Consider the following 24,052-nt stretch of genomic DNA (forward strand, 5'->3'; position numbering starts at 1 on the left):
GTGCAGTAGACATCGCATATCTAGATTTTAGTAAGGCTTTTGACACTGTCCCACATAGAAGACTTATCAATAAACTGCAGTCATTGAGCATGGACTCCCATATTGTTGAGTGAATTAGGCAGTGGCTGAGTGACAGACAACAGAGGGTTGTAGTCAATGGAGAACATTCAAAACAAGGTCATGTTACCAGTGGGGTTCCACAGGGATCTGTACTGGGACCAATTTTGTTTAATATCTTCATAAGTGATATTGCAAAAGGCCTCGCTGGTAAGGTTTGTCTTTTTGCTGATGACACAAAGATATGTAACAGGGTTGATGTTCCTGGAGGGAAACGCCAAATGGAAAAGGATTTAGGAAAACTAGAAGAATGGTCAGAACTCTGGAAACTGAAATTTAATGTGGATAAGTGCAAGATAATGCACCTGGGGCGTAAAAACCCAAGGGCAGAATATAGAATATTTGACACAGTCCTGACCTCAGTATCTGGGGAAAGGGATTTAGGAGTAATTATTTCAGAAGACTTAAAGGTGGGAAGACAATGTAATAGAGCAGCACGAAATGCCAGCAGAATGCTTGGATGTATAGGGAGAGGTATAAGCAGTAGAAAGAGTGAAGTGCTTATGCCGCTGTACAGAACACTGGTGAGACCTCACTTGGAGTATTGTGCGCAGTACTGGAGGCCATATCTCCAGAAGGATATAGATACTCTAGAGAGAGTTCAGAGAAGAGCTACTAAACTAGTACATGGATTGCAGGATAAAACTTACCAGGAAAGGTAAAGGACCTTAATATGTATAGCTTGGAAGAAAGAAGAGACAGAGGGGATATGATAGAAACTTTTAAATACATAAAGGGAATCAACTCGGTAAAGGAAGAGAGCATATTTAAAAGAAGAAAAACTACCACAAGAGGACACAGTTTTAAATTAGAGGGGCAAAGGTTTAAAAGTAATATAAGGAAGTATTACTTTACTGAGAGAGTAGTGGATGCATGGAATAGCCTTCCTGCAGAAGTGGTAGCTGCAAATACAGTGAAGGGGTTTAAGCATGCATGGGATAGGCATAAGGCCATCCTTCATATAAGATAGGGCCAGGGGCTATCCATAGTATTCAGTATATTGGGCAGACTAGATGGGCCAAATGGTTCTTATCTGCCGACACATTCTATGTTTCTATGTAATCTGGATTCATTCCGAGTGCAATGTCTTTTCACTGATGGTTGCTAGGAGACATTGTTTGTAAACCTTCATTTTATTTTAATTTTTTTTCACGCGCGCGAAAAACTTATCAAAACTGATTGCACCCGCGCGGAAAAACTGAAACCCTGAATGCAAATGCAGACAAAACTGACCGAACCTGATTGTGAAATGGTGCGAGAACGCATCCTGACACAATCCGTATCGCTAGTCTTAGCATAATAAGGAAATGCCCATGGCGGTGACATCCTGCAAAAATGACAAACCTGAGGTATTCACCGAAAAGCATCTGTTATATCTCCTGGTTACGAAGGATGCAGCCGGCCTTGTAATGCACGACCTTTATGTATTTCTCATCATTTTCTATCTTATAGGGACAATGTGCAGTGGTCTGAGGAGCAAGAAACTGCCGCTCAAAAGAAAGTGCTAGAAAACAGTTCCCAGCCGCTTCCACCTGAGCAGCAAGGTAAGATAGCGGGTGCTGGGCTGCAATCGGCTGAGTTGGCGTCAGGATGTGTTTTATAATGGTGGGCTCCATGTCCAGAGGCCTCAGCTATATGCATTCCTGTGAACGTTAGTCATATAGCCAAGACCGGGAGCCTCTTTTAATGTTGCTAGAAAGGGGGAACGGAATAAAACGTCTTTAAAAACTCATCGCCGGCGCTCTGGTCCAGCAGGAGCAGAAACAGAGAAGGACGTAGGACGCTGGAACTGGAGCGCCGGCGACGAGTTTTTAAAGACGTTTTATTTCGTTCCCCCTTTCTAGCAATATTAAAAGTGGCTCCCGGTCTCGGCTGTATGACTAACGCCCACCATTAAAAAACACATCCTGACGCCAAGGTCTGCTACAGTGGAGGAAATAATTATTTGACCCCTCACTGATTTTGTAAGTTTGTCCAATGACAAAGAAATGATAAGTCTCAGAACAGTATCATTTCAATGGTAGGTTTATTGTAACAGTGGCAGATAGCACATCAAAAGGAAAATCGAAAAAATAACTTTAAATAAAAGATAGCAACTGATTTGCATTTCATTGAGTGAAATAAGTATTTGAACCCCTACCAACCATTAAGAGTTCTGGCTCCCACAGAGTGGTTAGACACTTCTACTCAATTAGTCACCCTCATTAAGGACACCTGTCTTAACTAGTCACCTGTATAAAAGACACCTGTCCACAGAATCAATCAATCAAGCAGACTCCAAACTCTCCAACATGGGAAAGACCAAAGAGCTGTCCAAGGATGTCAGAGACAAAATTGTAGACCTGCACAAGGCTGGAATGGGCTACAAAACCATTAGCAAGAAGCTGGGAGAGAAGGTGACAACTGTTGGTGCGATTGTTCGAAAATGGAAGGAGCACAAAATGACCATCAATCGACCTCGCTCTGGGGCTCCACGCAAGATCTCACCTCGTGGGGTGTCAATGGTTCTGAGAAAGGTGAAAAAGCATCCTAGAACTACACGGGAGGAGTTAGTTAATGACCTCAAATTAGCAGGGACCACAGTCACCAAGAAAACCATTGGAAACACATTACACCGCAATGGATTAAAATCCTGCAGGGCTCGCAAGGTCCCCCTGCTCAGGAAGGCACATGTGCAGGCCCGTCTGAAGTTTGCCAATGAACACCTGAATGATTCAGAGAGTGACTGGGAGAAGGTGCTGTGGTCTGATGAGACCAAAATAGAGCTCTTTGGCATTAACTCAACTCGCTGTGTTTGGAGGAAGAAAAATGCTGCCTATGACCCCCAAAACACCGTCCCCACCGTCAAGCATGGGGGTGGAAACATTTTGCTTTGGGGGTGTTTTTCTGCTAAGGGCACAGGACAACTTATTCGCATAAACGGGAAAATGGACGGAGCCATGTATCGTGAAATCCTGAGCGACAACCTCCTTCCCTCTGCCAGGAAACTGAAAATGGGTCGTGGATGGGTGTTCCAGCACGACAATGACCCAAAACATACAGCAAAGGCAACAAAGGAGTGGCTCAAGAAGAAGCACATTAAGGTCATGGAGTGGCCTAGTCAGTCTCCGGACCTTAATCCAATCGAAAACCTATGGAGGGAGCTCAAGCTCAGAGTTGCACAGAGACAGCCTCGAAACCTTAGGGATTTAGAGATGATCTGCAAAGAGGAGTGGACCAACATTCCTCCTAAAATGTGCGCAAACTTGGTCATCAATTACAAGAAACGTTTGACCTCTGTGCTTGCAAACAAGGGTTTTTCCACCAAGTATTAAGTCTTTTTTTGTTAGAGGGTTCAAATACTTATTTCACTCAATGAAATGCAAATCAGTTGCTATCTTTTATTTAAAGTTATTTTTTCGATTTTCCTTTTGATGTGCTATCTGCCACTGTTACAATAAACCTACCATTGAAATGATACTGTTCTGAGACTTTTCATTTCTTTGTCATTGGACAAACTTACAAAATCAGTGAGGGGTCAAATAATTATTTCCTCCACTGTATACATCTACACAGTCAGTGGCCTCAGTGTCGGTAGTGACTCTGTGCCTGCACCTGCCAACAATGAGGCCACTGATTGGCCGGAAGCAGTGATGTGTGTAAACAGCATGTCACTTCTAGTCCGGAGGCTGAGGAGAATGTAGCACAGCAGCGAGACGTTTTCTTTTCCCCCTGGTCTCATAAAACCCCTTTAAAAGATATTTTTAAAATTAAAGGGAACCTGTCACCTCAAAAATGCATCTACACCCCCCAGCAGTCCCTCATAGTAGCCCGCAGCCTGTTAATAATCATATGTTTCATGCTGTTGTCCGATTCTGCGTGAGTAAAAAACTGTTTTATTCTCCATCAGCGCTATAGTGCTGGCCAGCTTTTAGCATTCGGCTTCACAACGACATTTCGTGCAATGCATTTCAGTGGTGTCGCTATGCGGCATGCTGCGACTTTGATGCGACAGTCACAAAAAAGTCAGATGATTTTTTTATTTTATTTTTTCTGTGACTGTCGCGTCACAGTCGCAACCTGTTGTGTGCCACATTGCAACACCATAGAAATACATGATATCAAATGTCTTCTAGTCCTTTCCTTCGCTGTAAATATATGGCTGCTGCGAACATTTGGTAAAAGAAAAATATATACGGTGATGCAGTCTCGATAATGGTAAGAAGTCAACTTAAAGGGCTTGTGCAGAATTCCAAAAACCATTTTTTCCCCCCGAACGACACCCCACCTGTACATCAGCTGCGTTGAAGTGAATTGGGCTTAGCTGCAGTACCACACTTAGCCTGTGGACTCATGGGGCGCTGTTATTGGAAGAAAGCCGCCATGTTTTTCTAATCCAGCACAGCCCCTTTAACAGCACCTTTCACCAATGTTGTCTCTGCCTGGTTCCAGAGGAATATGAGAATAAAGCCAGCAACTACTGGGACGACTTCTACACCATACATGAGAACAGATTCTTCAAGGACAGGCAGTGGCTTTTTGCAGAGTTCCCTGAGCTGTCTCCCAGCCACAAGAGTCGGTCGGATATAGATGGAGAACAGAAACAGGACCTCAAGCTGGACACGGCTGGTGAGAGTAAGGACTATCCAGGATCTTCAGCCAATTACCGCATATTAGAGGTAATGACCAGAACTCGCCTTATGGCTACAAGTCTCTGTCATATATAGATATAGAGCAAGCTGCTTTCTTAAAGGGGTATCGCCATCTGGGAGATTTGTGGCATACTGCTATGCTATGCTATAAAACAATTGTATGATCGGTGTGATGCTGCGTATGTGTGGCCACCTGCCATTCACAGCTATAGAACGTCTGAAAATAGCAAAGCACTGGCTTGGGTATTTCCAGCACTCCCTTAGTGGTGAACAGGAGGGTGGCTGCGCTTGTGCAGTTTGCCCTTCAGTCACTGCTATGGGACTTCCGAAAATGGCCGAGCATGCTCGCTCTCCTATTTTTTGGGGAAGTCCTGTAGCAGTGATTGAAGAGGACACCATGCGTGTGAGGTGTGTTCTTCCATCCCTTCGAGCTTTGTTTTTCAGATAGGACCAGTTTCAGAGGTGGGACCTACACCTTTCTGACATTTATAGCATATCCTAGCATGATGCAATAAATGTCTGAGATGGGGCAAGCACTTTAATGTTGTCTTCATGGGGTTAATAAACCTCATGTCTCTGTCCTTGTCAGAGTGAAGAGGGCCATACCATGCCTTCAGCAGGGACACTACACAGGTCACTTACTGTTCCCGCTGCTCTGGCACACTCCAGTGAGCAGTATCCGTCTGCCGCTGCTAATAGCCAGTTGCCCTCTGGGGCGCTGATGCTGCATCATTTCTATTACGGCACTATTCGTTCCATCATCATAACCTGTTAATTTATTTCTGCTTCTTTCCCCTGGTCTTAGGTGGGCTGCGGTGTCGGAAACACAGTCTTTCCAATTTTGCAGACTAATAAGTAAGTAGCTTATTACTATAACTTATTTATTTTTTTAAGGTGTAGTTTGGTTCAGGGTGTAGCTTCCTTGTAAGAAGGCGGGATTCCATTTCTCCATCCACGGTGACCCTGCAATCTCTGCTAAGGAGGGTGGAAATCAATAACCTGATTAAATGGAGCACATGGTTATATGTGCTGGTATTGTACACAATTATTAAAGGGGTTTTCTGTCAGAGATAGATATATACAGCCTTCATCGGGCTGTTCTCGGAACTGCCTGCTCCCGGTGACCGCATTTGATTTCAGACCGGCTTGCGGCACAGGTAAGGGCTTTCCTGTGCATCGCCGGACGGGTGAGTCAAGATGGCAGCCCGCATGTGTTCATTGGCGAACTGACCATCACTGTCACTGAGCCACCGTGCTGCCCACAGGATAGGTTATCAATATCAAATTGGAAGGGGTCAGACAAGCTGCACCCCCCCCCCCCCCCCCTAATCAGTTTGAAGCGGCTGGAGCCCTGCTGCCTCCTTATAGCATGCTAAGCACAGCGCCGTACGTTGTATAGTGGCTGTGCTTGATATTGCATCTCAGGCTCCATTACTTGAATGGGACTGAGCGGCGCCTAGGCCATGTGACCTACAAGAAAAAGAGACAATGCAGCAGCACCCTGCAAATCAGATTAAGTACAACAATGCCATAGTCACAAAAATTATGATTACAAAAATTATAGTGCTAATGCTACGCTTATTTATAAAGTGAGATGCTTGGCCAATGCATTTTGTACAAAACCATCTGAGCCCGTCTGCCGTATGTCAAGGCGATCTCTGTTAGATGGGTCCTAACACTAAATACTACCTGTTATGCGCCATAATGGCCGCCATAAAATTCAGGGAGTGTTGGATCCACATGCATGCTGGATCCACTCTGCCTTTTACCATTTTTGGTGCCAAAATGGCCTCCATTACAAGGGATGCAGGTACCAACATGCATGCCTAGCCCACTCTATACCTTTCCTGGTGCCAGACAGCTTCCAATGAATGTAGTGAGAGCAAATTTGGTTGTTTTAGCACAGTTTTTATGTATTTATTTTTACAGCGTTCACCTGAGGGGTTAGGTCATGTGACATTTTTATAGAGCAGAGCATTACAGCAGTGGCAATACCTAATATGTATACTTTTTCTTATTTAAGTTTTACACAATAGCATTTTTGAAACCAAAAAAATGTTTGTCTCCATAGTCTGAGAGCCATAGCTTTTTTTCTTTTTTGACCAATTGTCTTAGGTAGGGTCTCCTTTTTTGTGGATGAGGTGACGGTTTGATTGGTACTATTTTGGGGGTGCATACGCCTTTTTGATCGCTTGGTATTGTACTTTGTGATGTTAGGTGACAAAAAATGGCTTTTTTTGGCACTGTTTTTATTTCATTTTTTTTTACGGTGATTCATCTAAAAAACCTTTGAGAAAAAAAAATTGCGTAGCAAGTTGTACTTTTAAGTGGTACAATTTATTTTTTTATCTCCAAGGGGAGAGGTTATTTTTTGTTATGGTGTTTTACTGTGCAGGGTATACAATTTTATATTCAAATCCCTTCCCCTGTATGCATTTTTGGCCTTAGTGACCAAGTAATTTTTTATCGTTTGTATACCAAGAGCTATAACTTTTTATTTATATTTTTCTGTCGATGTAGCCATATGAGGGCTTGTTTTTTGTGGGATAAGATGTAGTTTTTAATGGTGCCATTTTGGGGTACACAACTGATTTTAACTTTTATTAACTCTTTCTGGGGGGGGTCAGCAAGTAAAATTTGACTGATATATATATGTTCCCCATGTACAACTGTAGTCAGAAAAAGCAGAGATAAGAATGTAAAAATTACAAGTTATACTGAAGCATTTCCCATAAATCTATACATCAGTCTGCTCAGCTCCTCCTGCTCTATAACATGTATATTGCACTGTATTGTCCAGGGAGGCATTGTTTTAACAGACCTCACTGCACGATAGATATATTTGGATAGAGCATGAGCAGGTAATGATGTCTGTGTTTTCATTTACAGTGACTCCGGTCTGTTTGTATACTGCTGTGATTTTTCTTCCACTGCAGTGGAGATTGTAAAGGTATGTTCTATTGAAGACTCAACCAATTATATTAACTAGAGGGCACCTTATATTACATATTTTTCCCATGGATTTACACGTTGCATTTAAATTGGTTTTCAAGACCTATCCTCAGGATTATTTGGGGAGGTCTGACACCTTGCACCCACATAAACTGGCTGGTTTGAGCAGCCGCCAGCGCCGAACACTGCTTAGTGGCTGTACAAGGGTACTGCAGCTCAGCTCCCATTCAAGTAAATGGGAACCGCATTGTAGTATGTACAGAACCAAAACGGCTCATCTGTGGCTGTGCCGAGTGTCTGATCCCCACTGATATGATGTTGATGACCTATCCTGAGGAGGATAGGCCATCAATATTAAAGGCTATGTACACCTTTGGGGGCAATTTAAAAAAAAAATAATTTCATTGTACTTATTTTCAGCTACAAATCTTTTTTTCAATTGGTCTTTATTAGAAATATGGAATAGGGTTGTCACGATACCAAAATTTAGATTCGATTTCGATACTAGAAAAAAGTATTGCAATACTCGATACCATTCGATTCCACGCAGAGAAATTAAATGCCAAAAAAGCCACGTGCATTCCACATTTTATGAAACGTCCAGCCCATAATCGAACAGTCTGATCCTATTTTTTGGGGGAACAAGGTGACAAAAAAAAGGCAAATCGTGCAGTTTTTTTTTTTTTTGGAATTTTTTTTTTTGTTTATTTTAATAGTTTGGACTTTTTCGTATGTGGCGATATGTAATTATGTTGATATATTGTTTCTATATTTTATATGTAAAATTGGGAAAAGGGATGATTAAGGCCTCTTTCACACTTGCGTTGTTGGGATCCGGCGTGCACTTCCGTTGCCGGAGGTGCCCGCCGGATCCGGAAAAACGCAAATGTACTGAAAGCATTTGAAGACGGAACCGTCTTCCAAATGCTTTCAGTGTTACTATGGCACCCAGGACGCTATTAAAGTCCTGGTTGCCATAGTAGGAGCGGGGAGCGGTATACTTACAGTCCGTGCGGCTCCCGGGGCGCTCCAGAATGACTTCAGAGCGCCCCATGCGCATGGATGACGTGATCCATGCGATCACATGATCCATGCGCTTGTGGCGCCCTGACGTCACTCTGAAGCGCCCCGGGAGCCGCACGGACGGTAAGTACACTGCTCCCCTGCTCCCCGCTACACTTTACCATGGCTGCCAGGACTTTAGCGTCCCGGCAGCCATGGTAACAATTCAGAAAAAGCTAAATGTCGGCTCCGGCAATGCGCCGAAACGACGTTTAGCTTAAGGCCGGATCCGGATCAATGCCTTCCAATGGGCATTAATTCCGGATCCGGCCTTGCGGCAAGTGTTCCGGATTTTTGGCCGGAGCAAAAAGCGCAGCATGCTGCGGTATTTTCTCCGGCCAAAAAACGTTCCGTTCCGGAACTGAAGACATCCTGAACGGATTTCTCTCCATTCAGAATGCATTAGGATAATCCTGATCAGGATTCTTCCGGCATAGAGCCCCGACGACGGAACTCTATGCCGGAAGACAAGAACGCAGGTGTGAAAGAGCCCTTAAACTTAATGTTTTGGTGTGGTTTTTTTTGTTAGTTTTTTTTAAACTTATTTATTTTACTTTTTATTTTTAATAACCATTAGCCCCCTTAGCGGCTAGAACCTGGGATCTTTTAATCCCTTGTCCTATTTACCCTAATTACCATGTAAGGTCCTGGCTGCCATGGTAACCGATCAGAGCCCAGCGATTACACTGATGGGGCTCCGATCAGAAGCTACCACCAATGAAGAGGAGGGGAGGGGACCCTCTGGCCACTGTCACCAATGGTTTTAATACTGTGGGGGTTGTGGGGGCACTGCGCCACCAATGTTTTTAATACTGGGGTTGGCTGCCACTAATGACAGGAGGAAAGAGGGGAGGAGGAGGGGAGGGACTGTGGCCACTGTGCCATCAATGAAGATAACTAATATTTAATACAAATACAGGCGGCGGGTGCCGGCGGCAGAATCGCATAGCCGGCACCCGACCTCTATGACAGGGCGCTGCGATCCGCGGCAGTTAACCCCTTATGTGAGGCACCTGAGGGGTTAACTGCTGCGGATCGCAGTGCCTTGTCATAGAGGTCGGGTGCCGGCTATGTGATTCTGCCGTTGGCACCCGCCGCCTGTATTTGTATCAAATGTTAGTTATCTTCATTGGTGGCGCAGTGGCCACAGTCCCTCCCCTCCTCCTCCCTTCTCTCCTGTCATTGGTGGCAGCCGCGGCACAGTGGGCAGGAGAGACTCCATCCTTCTCCCCTGTGCTGCTCAGGAGAACATGGAGCGCACTAAGAGCAGTGCGCGCCATGTTCTCTGATACTATGCTGTGCAGTAGCGCAGCCTAGTATCGGTAAATGTCAAATTCCGGTATCTAATCGATACCGGTCCAAAAATATTGATTATTCAATACACGGTGCAACCCTAATATGGATTCCTTTTTTGTATACAGAGCTGAGATGCTCTACTAGCTGCCTGTGGATTTTCTGTCTTTTCAGTCAACTGGGGAGCTGACGGGCTCCTTTTTATCTCTGCTCTCTGACATTAAAACACTAATTATAACTCAGTTCTATACTTACTGATAAGAATGTGGCTTAAATAAGGCCCCTTTCACACGGGCGAGTATTCCGTGCGGGTGCAATGCATGAGTTGAACGCATTGCACCCACACTGAATCCGGACCCATTCATTTTCACGTATCACTTGTGCGTTGCGTGAAAATCGCAGCATGCTCTATATTCTGCGTTTTTCACGTAAAGCAGGCCTCATAGAAGTGAATCGGGCCGCGTGAAAATCGCAAGCAAGTGCGGATGCGGTGCGATTTTCACGCATGGTTGCTAGGTGACGAACGGGCTGGGGACTCGATCTGTATTATTTTCCCTTATAACATGGTTATAAGGGAAAATAATAGCATTCTGAATACAGACTGCAAAGTAAAATAGTGATGGAGGGGTTAAAAAAAATAAAATAACTCTGAGTCCACTTGATCTCGTTGTTGTCTTCTTCTGTAATGTTGAGCTGCCGGCTAAGGACCTGTGGTGACTTTACATCACATGATCCAATCACATGGTACCTCACCATGGTGATGAACCATGTGATGAGCACAGTGATGTCATCAAAGGTCCTACTCCTGTGCAGAGCAAAGAAGAAGACAGAAGAGATGCTGGCTGCGCAATCAAGTGGATTAAGGTGAGTTTAGTTTTTTTAACCCCTCCAGCTCTATTGTACTATGCATTCTGTATTCAGAATGCTATTATTTTCCCTTATAACCATGTTATAAGGGAAAATAATACAATCTACAGAATACCTAACCCAAACCCGAACTTCTGTGAAGAAGTTCGGGTTTGGGTACCAAACATGCCGATTTTTCTCATGCGCGTGCAAAACGCATTACAATGTTTTGCACTCGCACGGAAAAATCGCGCATGTTCGCACAACGCACCCGCACCTTTTCCCGCAACGCCCGTGTGAAACCAGCCTAAGTGTTTAGGACCTCTCCGTGGGTTTATTAGATGGCCTGCACAAAGTGAAAGTACCAGTCACACCGTTAGAAAAACAGTTAACCCTTTGAGACAGAACGGCTCAATATGTGTATTAAAAAGGCCAATTGAATATGACTTTTAGCCCAAAATAAGTAAAATGTAATCATAAACAAAAATTGGCTCCAAAGGTGTACATAGCCCTTAAGTCCTAGAAAACCCCTTTTAACAGTACTTTTAATTACATTTCCGGACTGTGTTTCCTTCCAAAAGTTTAAGTGGAAGACGTTTGTGGTCCAGGTGCCTAGGCAGATGTATGGTGTTACTAGCATCTTCTGGAAAAGCAGCTTACATGAGTGGCTTCCAGCGTCATACTGGTACCTAAGCAAATGCACTGGGCACCTCTCCTCCTGTTTTTGCTTTTGAACTTCTAGAATGAGAATCGGTTGGTAACATAATTGAAGGCACTCTTCTAATACAAATGTATATTACTTATATATAGACAAATAAAACCAAATGCTTGTCATTGAGAATGGAATACATGCACATTTCATATCTGATTAATCCATTGGGTTGAGGATTTCCAAATCGATCCAAGCAGTATTTCTGGATTATTGGATAAATAGTGGTCTGGCTTGTAATACTTCGCCATCACTTCAGTAGACTCCTTGCTCTGAGACTGCACCAACAGCCTTGTACTATGCACATCTGTATGTGTATATATGTATGGATTTGGAAATGAAATGTAGGAACATTTTGAGGCTTTGGGACTATTTGATGACGGATTAGCAGATGTTGTACACAACTAGGGTCTCGATGTAAACTGTAGGTATATTGGTTGGCATTATATCTTAGTATAATTTTTATCAATTCTCATGCCCGCTGTTCATTTTTTATTTTTTTTACAGAGCAACCCTAATTATGACCCGTCACGATGCTTTGCCTTTGTCCACGACCTGTCAGACGAGAGCTCCACTTATCCCATTCCCGAGGAGAGCTTGGATGTCATCGTCCTGATCTTCGTCCTTTCCGCCATCCTTCCAAGCAAGTGAGTGACCTGTAAGAAATGGAGCTCATTCAAGCATGAGATGGATATTAATAACTGCAGTTGCAGGTTTTGCGCTGAACTTGCAGTAGCGGTATGCTGATCACTAAGAATAGAAGTTATACTTGTAAGTTTGTAATGTGCATGTACTGTAGACAGAATTTTCAGCAGTTCATAACCTCTTCATTCTGAGCATCAGTAGGGACCCAAGAACCGTACCTCAACCAATCAAGTATAGATGATAACTTATGAACTGCCGTTTCATTTTTTATTTATATTTTTATACCCTGCTGTATGAGTTCTTTTGTGCTTTAAAATTTAATCATTTTCAGTTTTACCTGATAATAACTCCCACAAATGTGTGCTACTTTCCTATTCTGCAGGTGACTATTAAGAGGCTAAAACAAATGCTTACTGATTTCATGTAATTGCAGGGCTTGTCTCTGGTTAGTTGTATGTGAGAGGATACACACTGGTCTGGGGTAGTGGGGGAAGTTATCTGCGTTCTGATTGGTCTTGCTAGTTCATGTGAGGAGAGCAAGGGCTTATGGGAAGTGAGGGAAATACAGGATGGCCTCAAGGACAGGGCAAAGATCACCACAGGAAGTGCAGCAGAGGCCATTTTAGGCCTCTTTCACACTTGCGTTGTCCGGATCCGGCGTGTACTCCACTTGCCGGAATTACACTCCGGATCCGGAAAAACGCAAGTGTACTGAAAGCATTTGAAGACGGAACCGTCTTCCAAATGCTTTCAGTGTTACTATGGCACCCGGGACGCTATTAAAGTCCTGGTTGCCATAGTAGGAGCGGGGGAGCGGTATACTTACAGTCCGTGCGGCTCCCGGGGCGCTCCAGAATGACGTCAGGGCGCCCCATGCGCATGGATGACGTGATCCATGTGATCACATGATCCATGCGCTTGGGGCGCCCTGACGTCACTCTGGAGCGCCCCGGGAGCCGCACGGACGGTAAGTATGCTGCTCCCCGCTACACTTTACCATGGCTGCCAGGACTTTAGCGTCCCGGCAGCCATGGTAACCACTCTGAAAAAGCTAAATGTCGGCTCCGGCAATGCGCCGAAACGACGTTTAGCTTAAGGCCGGATCCGGATCAATGCCTTTCAATGGGCATTAATTCCGGATCCGGCCTTGCGGCAAGTGTTCCGGATTTTTGGCCGGAGCAAAAAGCGCAGCATGCTGCGGTATTTTCTCCGGCCAAAAAACGTTCCGTTCCGGAACTGAAGACATCCTGATGCATCCTGAACGGATTTCTCTCCATTCAGAATGCATTAGGATAATCCTGATCAGGATTCTTCCGGCATAGAGCCCTGACGACGGAACTCTATGCCGGAAGACAAGAACGCAAGTGTGAAAGAGCACTTAGGAAGATGCTGAAATAGAGGCACAGAGAAATAGGGCTGAATACAGACATCAGAAAGGTAAAATTAACTGAAAATTAAAGCTTCGTGAATATCTTCCCTTCAGCATCACATGTTAAGAATTTCATTTTTGGTAGTGAAATGGCAGTTACACTGTAATATTTCATCCACGTTTAACCCCATCACTGCCTCTATAATTGTTACACAGGATGCAGGAGGCCATTACACGTCTCAGCAAGCTGTTGAAGCCTGGTGGTTGCATCCTTTTGCGGGACTATGGCCGGTATGACATGGCCCAACTGCGCTTTAAAAAAGGTACCGTATTGTTGGTCTACCGTAGCTCAATACATTTTTATTGTAAAGGGGTTATCCACGTTGAATTGAAACTCTGGAGGCTAAAGTAATAAAAAGTTAAGCTTTACATTTTTCTCCCCTGAAGCACCATGCTGTGGTCCTCCCTGCCTGTGTTTGGTTTTTCCCGGGTGCAGCAGTGATTTCTTGTACTCACCATGTCACTGCCGCAGCCAGTCAACCGTGGCGTGTTGTATACTACTGATGCCTGCGATTGGCTGCATGGTGACATGGTATGTGTACGGGGCGTGATGACTGCAGCCAAGAAGATGACATCAGCACTGCAGGACCAAAACGTAACACTGGAAGCAACAGAGGAGCAATGCGGTATCACTTTTTTTTTATTTACCACATTTACTGTTGCTCCCGGGATTTAATTTAACGTGGACAAACTCTTTTTAATGGCTTGCACAGTGCAGACTTCTAGAAAAACAGGTTTTAAAAAAAATATAATTGTGCTGCACAACATGACTAAAAATAATAATGAAATGATTTTTGAAAAATAAGGGTTTTAATTGTACAAAAGTAGTAAAGATGATCAACTTCTAGATGAATGTGGTATGACCATAATCCGATGAAACTATAGAATAAAGTTATGGTGTATATTGCATCCATCAGACCAGACATAAAATAAATAAATGAACTTGCCTCTCCTGCTCTGGAACACACCACCACTTGCGAGATCCAGCAGACTCCCTGCAGTCGCCGCACCCGGGTCTTCTGCCGGCACCACGCTGCATTGTGACCTGTCATCGCACATTATCAGATGAAAGTGCGCCACATCCAGACGCTGTACACAGTCAGAACACAGCATAGCAGAAGACCAGGGAGTACAGCCAGCACCAGAAGTACTATATTCACCGATCCCCGCTCTTCCATAGAAGAAGCATTTATTATTATTTGTTTCATAAGATGCACTGCCATTTTCCCCCCACTTTTGTGCATCTTATGGTGCAAAAATATGGTAACTCAAATGGTGCAATTTAAAAATACAAATCATCCTTAAAAAATAAATGCAAAAAATAAATAAAATTACAGCTATGCTGGTAGAAGCTTAAAATAAAGTTATGAAATTGCTGCTTCCTTAAAACTGTCACCAACAACCTCCCTATGAAACAGTTTGCCACATAGATGTGGTTCACCTGATTAAAACTATGATAAAAGGAAAAAGAGAACAAAACGAGCAGCACTCACTGTTGATAGGCAGGTAACTTTATTCCATGGCAGGAGGGGGGTGCAAGGGTTGCAGATACAGCAGCAAGTAAGCGACAGCCGTTTCACGCGTGTATGCACTTCTTCTGGCTTTCCAACACTGAAGAGGTCACGGCACCTTCTTATAGTGCACAGGAAGCCGCATCATCGCAGTAATTTGCTTAATTACTAAGTAATCAACACCTGGCCTCTCAAGAGGGAGGGCAGGGATTACAGTCAGGCGGGACCTCTTCAATGATGTAAGGTGCATATGTGAACATACATAAACCAATAAGAACAAATCAAAATACGAAAATACAATAAGCAAGAGTGGTTCATTACAAAAATACGCTCATATCTATTTTTTCATTTAATCCCAGCGGACCCAGTGCATCCGTGCGTAGGATCCATATAGTTTCTCTTCTCAGAAGCTCCTTTTCTCTGTCACCACCTCTTTCAGTGCGGTTAACTACTTCAAGGCCGGCAAAAGTCAGCACATTGGGATTTCCACTATGTGCCCTGTTCACATGATCTATTAACCGCGGGACCCCCTTTCCTGTTTTTAAGGAGTTTCGGTGTTCGCGGAATCTTTCAAATAAGCAGCGGATAGTTTTTCCCGATGTAGAAGTGTCCGCATCTACATAAAATTATATAAACCACAAATTTGCTGCGGCAGGTAATAAGTGGAAAAACCCTATGTTCTATCCCTGCAACAGAGATCACTTGTAATTGGGAATTGAAGCTGCAGAAGGAACAGCTTCTGCAACTCCTATTCCCTTTTGGTCTCTGTTCAGACAGCCATGTGAGATGTTTTTTTCTGAAATGGCTAGTTACCAGTTGATCGCGTATAGTATGGCATCTTCTAAACGCTATCACTGGTTTCATATCTTTCAATTGTTTTAGGGAATCGTCCCTCACTAGGATACTCCAATTTTTCTTTATGACCTGTTTTATCTTATCGGCCATAGGACTGAATTTAAAGGAAAAGGGGAAGGGTGGGGGCCCTTTTATTGAGGGTTTACCTTACTTCTGTCTGATGTACTTGTGACGCTTTTGTCATAGCTTGATTCAACAAGTCTGGGGGATACCCTCTACGTCTCAGCCTAGCGCGCAGATCCTGCGCCTGTTTATCATAACTCATTGAGGTGGTATTTATACGCGCAAGTCTTCTGAATTTGCCATATGGCACTGATTGTTTTACTGTGCTTGGGTGATAACTGGAGAAATGGAGGAGGGAGTTGGCGGCGGTCGGCTTACGAAAACCTTCCGTCACCAACTCCCCCTCCACCACTGATACCACTACATCCAGAAACTCGATTTTATTGCCCCCAAACTGGTAAGTAAATCGCATGTTCATGTCGTTCTGTGTATTCAAGTAATCCACGAAAGCCCAGAAATGTGCCTCATCGCTGGACCATATGATGAAAACATCATCCACGAATCTGTAATAGGCATGCATATAACTTTATGATATGATAAATTCAGTCCTATGGCCGATAAGATAAAACAGGTCATAAAGAAAAATTGGAGTATCTTAGTGAGGGACGATTCCCTAAAACAATTGAAAGATATGAAACCGGTGATAGCGTTTAGAAGATGCCATACTATACGCGATCAACTGGTAACTAGCCATTTCAGAAAAAAACGTCTCACATGGCTGTCTGAACAGAGACCAAAAGGGAATAGGAGCTGCAGAAGCTGTTCCTTCTGCAGCTTCAATTCCCAACTACAAGTGATCTCTGTTGCAGGGATAGAACATAGGGTTTTTCCACTTATTACCTGCCGTAGCAAATTTGTGGTTTATATAATTTTATGTAGATGCGGACACTTCTACATCGGGAAAAACTATCCGCTGCTTATTTGAAAGATTCCGCGAACACCGAAACTCCTTAAAAACAGGAAAGGGTGTTCCGCGGTTAATAGATCATGTGAACAGGGCACATAGTGGAAATCCCAATGTGCTGACTTTTGCCGGCCTTGAAGTAGTTAACCGCACTGAAAGAGGTGGTGACAGAGAAAAGGAGCTTCTGAGAAGAGAAACTATATGGATCCTACGCACGGATGCATTGGGTCCGCTGGGATTAAATGAAAAAATAGATATGAGCGTATTTTTGTAATGAACCACTCTTGCTTATTGTATTTTCGTATTTTGATTTGTTCTTATTGGTTTATGTATGTTCACATATGCACCTTACATCATTGAAGAGGTCCAGCCTGACTGAAATCCCTGCCCTCCCTCTTGAGAGGCCAGGTGTTGATTACTTAGTAATTAAGCAAATTACTGCGATGATGCGGCTTCCTGTGCACTATAAGAAGGTGCCGTGACCTCTTCAGTGTTGGAAAGCCAGAAGAAGCGCATACACGCGTGAAACGGCTGTCGCTTACGTGCTGCTGTATCTGCAACCCTTGCACCCCCCCTCCTGCCATGGAATAAAGTTACCTGCCTATCAACAGTGAGTGCTGCTCGTTTTGTTCTTTTTTCCTTTTATCATATATGCTCACTGCAGCTACAAGCTGAGCACCTCTGTGAGGCACCACTCCTCGGCAGTTGCATCCTGACAATTTTAGGTTTGGTGTAGTGCCGCTGGTTATCTGCTCTACACTTTACATCTCCTGATTAAAATGCTTCTTTATTTTCTTGATCCGAGGCTCTGTTCTTGAGTTGTGATTCTTTTTGCAAGTAAGCCCTTTGGTGCAATTAGTGCATCCAAGCGCCACTCATTTCTATGTCCAGCGCTCCCTGGCTGCTTTGTTTGACAGGGCAAAACAGCGGAGGGGCTGGCCATAGAAGAGTGCGAAGCTTGGGTGCAACAGGAGCAATGGCAATTTGCATATTAACCACTTACCGTCACACTAACGCCGAAAGGCGTCATCTCTGCGGCGCTCCCAGGTCACACTAACGCCGATTGGCGTCATCTCGCGTGAGCCGAGATTTCCTGTGAACGCGCGCACACAGGAACGGAAGGTAAGAGAGTTGATCTCCAGCCTGCCAGCGGCGATCGTTCGCTGGCAGGCTGGAGATGTGATTTTTTTTTAACCCCTAACAGGTATATTAGACGCTGTTATGATAACAGCGTCTAATATACCTGCTACCTGGTCCTCTGGTGGTCCCCTTTGTTTGGATCGACCACCAGAGGACACAGGTAGCTCAGTAAAGTAGCACCACTACACTACACTACACCCCCCCCCCCCCCCCGTCACTTATTAATCCCTTATTAGCCCCTGATCACCCCATATAGACTCCCTGATCACCCCCCTGTCATTGATTACCCCCCCTGTCATTGATCACACCCCTGTAAAGCTCCATTCAGACGTCCGCATGATTTTTACGGATCCACTGATAGATGGATCGGATCCGCAAAACGCACACGGACGTCTGAATGGAGCCTTACAGGGGTGATCAATGACTGTGTTGAGCACCCCATATAGACTCCCTCATCACCCCCCTGTCATTGATCACACCCCTGTAAAGTTCCATTCGGACATCCGCATGATTTTTACGGATCCACTGATAGATGGATCGGATCCGCAAAACACATACAGGCGTCTCCCTGGAGCCTTCCAGGGGGGTGATCACCCCATATAGACTCCCTGATCTCCTTCCTGTCATTGATCACCGCCCCTGTCATTGATCACCCCCCCCTGTCAGGCTGCAAAGGGGCCCATATTCCAAAGAGCACCTTTCGGATTTCACAGGTCATTTACCTACTTACCACACATTAGGGCCCCTGGAAAATGCCAGGGCAGTATAACTACCCCACAAGTGACCCCATTTTGGAAAGGAGACACCCCAAGGTATTCCATGAGGGGCATGGCGAGTTCCTAGAATTTTATATTTTTTGTCACAAGTTAGTGGAAAATGATGATTTTTTTTTTTTTTTTTTTTTTTTTTTTCTTACAAAGTCTCATATTCCACTAACTTGTGACAAAAAATAAAAACTTCCATGAACTCACTATGCCCATCAGCGAATACCTTGGGGTGTCTTCTTTCCAAAATGGGGTCACTTGTGGGGTAGTTATACTGCCCTGGCATTCTAGGGGCCCAAATGTGTGGTAAGGAGTTTGAAATCAAATTCTGTAAAAAATGACCAGTGAAATCCGAAAGGTGCTCTTTGGAATATGGGCCCCTTTGCCCACCTAGGCTGCAAAAAAGTGTCACACATGTGGTATCTCCGTATTCAGGAGAAGTTGGGGAATGTTTTGGGGTGTCATTTTACATATACCCATGCTGGGTGAGAGAAATATCTTGGCAAAAGACAACTTTTCCCATTTTTTTTTTTATACAAAGTTGGCATTTGACCAAGATATTTCTCTCACCCAGCATGGGTATATGTAAAATGACACCCCAAAACACATTCCCCAACTTCTCCTGAGTACGGCGATACCACATGTGTGACACTTTTTTTGCAGCCTAGGTGGGCAAAGGGGCCCATATTCCAAAGAGCACCTTTCGGATTTCACTGGTCATTTTTTACAGAATTTGATTTCAAACTCCTTACCACACATTTGGGCCCCTAGAATGCCAGGGCAGTATAACTACCCCACAAGTGACCCCATTTTGGAAAGAAGACATCCCAAGGTATTCGCTGATGGGCATAGTGAGTTCATGGAAGCTTTTATTTTTTGTCACAAGTTAGTGGAATATGAGACTTTGTAAGAAAAAAAAAAAAAAAAAATCATCATTTTCCGCTAACTTGTGACAAAAAAATAAAAAGTTCTATGAACTCACTATGCCCATCAGCGAATACCTTAGGGTGTGTACTTTCCGAAATGGGGTCATTTGTGGGGTGTTTGTACTGTCTGGGCATTGTAGAACCTCAGGAAACATGACAGGTGCTCAGAAAGTCAGAGCTGCTTCAAAAAGCGGAAATTCACATTTTTGTACCATAGTTTGTAAACGCTATAACTTTTACCCAAACCATTTTTTTTTTACCCAAACATTTTTTTTTTATCAAAGACATGTAGAACAATAAATTTAGAGCAAAATTTATATATGGATGTCGTTTTTTTTGCAAAATTTTACAACTGAAAGTGAAAAATGTCATTTTTTTTGCAAAAAAATCGTTAAATTTCGATTAATAACAAAAAAAAGTAAAAATGTCAGCAGCAATGAAATACCACCAAATGAAAGCTCTATTAGTGAGAAGAAAAGGAGGTAAAATTCATTTGGGTGGTAAGTTGCATGACCGAGCAATAAACCGCTAAAGTTGTGGAGTGCCGATTTGTAAAAAAAGGCCTGGTCTTTAGGGGGGTATAAACCTGTGGTCCTTAAGTGGTTAAGAAGCTGTATCATAACTTGGGAACGGCGCCTCTGATCAACAAAAGAAAAACAGGGGCACATTTATTAAGACTGGCGTTTTAGACGCCGGTTTTGATGAAGCCCCATACCTGGCGGTGGATCCGCCGAAGTTATGAAGAGGTGCAGGCCTCTCTAACTCCGGCATATCCAGTGCCAGTTCTAAATGTAAGACGGCTTCTGAGCTGAAGTCAAAGCAGTAAATTGACTTGTATGCAAACTTGTGCACTGCAGCTGTCACTTGAGGCAATTATCTACGGGCCGGCCATGAGGCAAGATGAGCATCTTGCCTTAAGACAGCGGATAGCAGTTTATGCTGTCCCACTGTTCTGCCTCATGTGCCTTAGGCCACTAGGCCTGACGTCTAAAGCAGTAGAATGGCGCAGGAGGTCGCAATGACATCACCGCAACCTCCTGCTTTGGGTGTCAGGTTGCTCAATGATGTGGTCATGAACGCCTGTGTCAGGATACCTTTTTAATGTGTGTATTACTGGGGACAGTAGTACAGTCTGGAGCACTGGGGGGCTTTATAATTCATGGGGCCTTACAGGGAGCATTAACACAGGCCAGAGCCTAACTGGGGGCATTAATACAGGTCAGAGCACTATAGGGGGGCATTACAGTGCAGGGGCACTATGAGGGGGGTTATAACCGCAGAAGGGCATTATAACTACAGGGGCCCTTGGTTGGGCTTTATAAATACTGGGTCTACAACAGGGAGCATTATTACTACTCAAGCTGCTACAGGGGACATAAAAATACTGGGGGCAGTTTAAGAGGCTTTTTAATGCCTAGGGGCTGTAAAGGGGTTCCTTATAGAGGGGCTTTGTTACTGCTGGAGGCAGTCATGGTGTCATAATTACTACTTGGGGTACTGTGGGGGCATTAATATTGGTCACAATATCGAGGGCATTGTTCCCAATGTCACACTGTATAGGGACACCACCACCCCAACTGGTTACACTCAGCTGGTCCTTAATAGCAGTTCATTTATCAAGGAATAGCACAAGAGAGACTTATAAGAATAGATGTTCCAGAATTGTTATTACATGGGGAATGCAAGTAATTACTAAAATGGTTATGTCATGAGAGGTTATAGGTCCTCTTTAAAAAAAAAAAATAATAATAATAATCAGATGTGCTACAAAAAGTCTGGGTGTAGCCCCAGCTTAAAGCCTATATTACATTGGCTGACTGAGCAAGCGATTGTAGGGAGGGAAGTGTTCCCTCCCAGCAATTGCCTGCTAGCTAGAGGAGGAGATTGCTACTATTACATGCAGCAATCTCCTCTGCAGCATGGGGAGGAGCGATCGTTATACCATCGCTCGTCCCCATGCTGTCTGGTGGTTTGCTGACGGCAGATCAGAATTAGACACCACGCTCTGCCCCTGGCAAACGATTATTTTTAAGCGTTCTTAAAAATCACAATTGCCCAATGAGCGATCTCATTGCTCGTTCATCGGGCAATTGGCGGCAGTATTACAGTGCAAGATGATCGCTAACTAACGCTCTTTAGTGATCGTCTGGCAAAAAATCGGCAGGTGTAATACAGCCTTAAAGGGTTTCTGTCACCACAATTATTCCTATTAAACTGGCTGATATTATCCATGTGCAAATGTCAGCTGAATCTAACTCTTTTTATTTAAAAAATGTATGTTTACCCCCATAACTGCACAGTTTTTACTTTTATGATATGCAAATTAGTCTCTCATGGCTCCAGACTAAAAACAATATCAAGGAGCCATTGGCTCCTAACCTGAAAAATTTAGGAGCCAAATTTTAAAATACATATAATTACGGTATAATATAAAAAAAAAAAAAGACATGGCTTACCTAGGGCTGTCACAATACCAAAATTTTGACTATTTCGATACCATAAAAAAGTATTGCGATACTCGATACCACGTGAAAAAAATAAAACCCCAAAAAAGCTGCGTGCATTCGGTGCACTGTGCCACCAATGAATATAGTTTATGCTTAATACAAACGCAGGCTGCAATGCGGGTGCCGGCCATATCCCATACCCGGCACCCAGCCTCTATGACTGCGCGCTGCGATCCGCTGCTATTAACCCCTCAGGTGCAGCTCCTCCCTGCTATCAGCCCATTGGTGGCAGCAGCGGTGCAGGGGGGAGGGACTGCCTCCTTCTCCCCTGTGCTGTTGAGAAGAACACGGAACGCGCTGACAGCACGTGCCATGTCAGTTTAATGTGAAAGTGGCAGAGCAGCGAGGGTCTAGGCACAAATGGCGACAAGACTACAAAGTCTTGTTGCCTTTTAGCAATTCTAAGTCGCATTTGCAACCATTTTGTTCGCTATCTGGAGCCCTGCCTCTAGGAGAAGGAGCAATGCGCCCCCTCCGTTCTCCCACCTCATTCCACACCCTGAGGGAAACTAATTCTGGCCTGGCCCTGTCAATCAACACTGGCAGGGCATGGAATGAGGTGGGAGAACGAAGCGGGCGCATTGCTCCTTCTCCTGGAGGCTAACTTGTATATCCTAAAAGTAAAAATTGCGCAGTTAGGCCTCATGCACACGAACGTTTTTTTTTGCGGTCCGCAAAAACGGTTTCCGTTGTTCCATGATCCGTGTCCGTTTTTTCTTCCGTGGGTCTTCCTTGTTTTTTGGAGGATCCATGGACATGAAAAATGAAAAATAAATTTAAGTCAAGTTTGCCTTTGAAATGATAGGAAAAAACGGACACGGATCACGGACGCGGATGACAATCTTGTATGCATCCGTGATTTTTCACGGACCCATTGACTTGAATGGATCCGTGAACCGTTGACCGTGAAAAAAATAGGACAGGTCATATTTTTTTCACGGCCAGGAAACACGGATCACGGATGCGGCTGCCAAACGGTGCATTTTCCGATCTTTCCACGGACCCATTGAAAGTCAATGGGTCCGTGAAAAAAAACGGAAAACGGAACCACGGACGCGGATGCACACAACGGTCGTGTGCATGAGGCCTTATGGGGGCATACATATAAAAATAAAATAAAAAAATAGCAGAGTTAGATTCAGCTGACATTTGTACATGGATAATGTCAGCCAGTTTAATAGGGATAATTGTGGGGGCAGAAACCCTTTAAGGGGTTAAGAAAGTAGATCACTGGCTAAACAAATATATGGCTAGCCTAAACCTATGCTTGCATGCTGGTATGTGTTCTATTTGTGGAAGGATACACGGGCAATAGTATCATGCCTAGCACTACACACTTAGGGCCCATTCAGACGGCCGTAGTGCTTTACGGATCCGCAAAACACGGATACCGGCCGTGTGCGTTCCGCAATTTGCAGACCAAACATGGCCGCAACCATAATAGAAAATGCCTATTTTTGTCTTGAGATTGCGGACAAGAATAGGACATGTTCTATTTTTTTCTGCGGCCCCATTGAAATGAATGGGTCCGCATCTGTTCCGCAATTGTGTCCCCATTATAGGTGGAACGACATCCATTTTGAAATGAATGGGTCCGCATCTGTTCTGTAATTTCTGCCAAAGTTGCTTCAACTAAGTACTGATTAAAGGGTCTGAATACTTATGTCATTGCAAGATTTTAGTTTTACAAACATTCTG

General features: G+C 44.1%; 1 protein-coding gene across 1 annotated transcript in view; it reads left to right on the plus strand.

The window, feature by feature from the left end:
- METTL2A (methyltransferase like 2A) overlaps positions 1–24,052 on the plus strand; it is a 33,285-nt gene that overhangs the window by 5,224 nt on the left and 4,009 nt on the right. The window contains exons 3-8 of the mRNA XM_040435630.1: positions 1,570–1,661; positions 4,549–4,775; positions 5,554–5,603; positions 7,638–7,698; positions 12,118–12,257; positions 13,841–13,947. Coding sequence (XP_040291564.1) covers positions 1,570–1,661; positions 4,549–4,775; positions 5,554–5,603; positions 7,638–7,698; positions 12,118–12,257; positions 13,841–13,947 — 677 coding nt within the window. The remainder of the gene's footprint in view (positions 1–1,569; positions 1,662–4,548; positions 4,776–5,553; positions 5,604–7,637; positions 7,699–12,117; positions 12,258–13,840; positions 13,948–24,052) is intronic.

This window comes from Bufo bufo, chromosome 6, assembly GCF_905171765.1.
Source record: "Bufo bufo chromosome 6, aBufBuf1.1, whole genome shotgun sequence".
Lineage (NCBI taxonomy): Eukaryota > Metazoa > Chordata > Amphibia > Anura > Bufonidae > Bufo > Bufo bufo.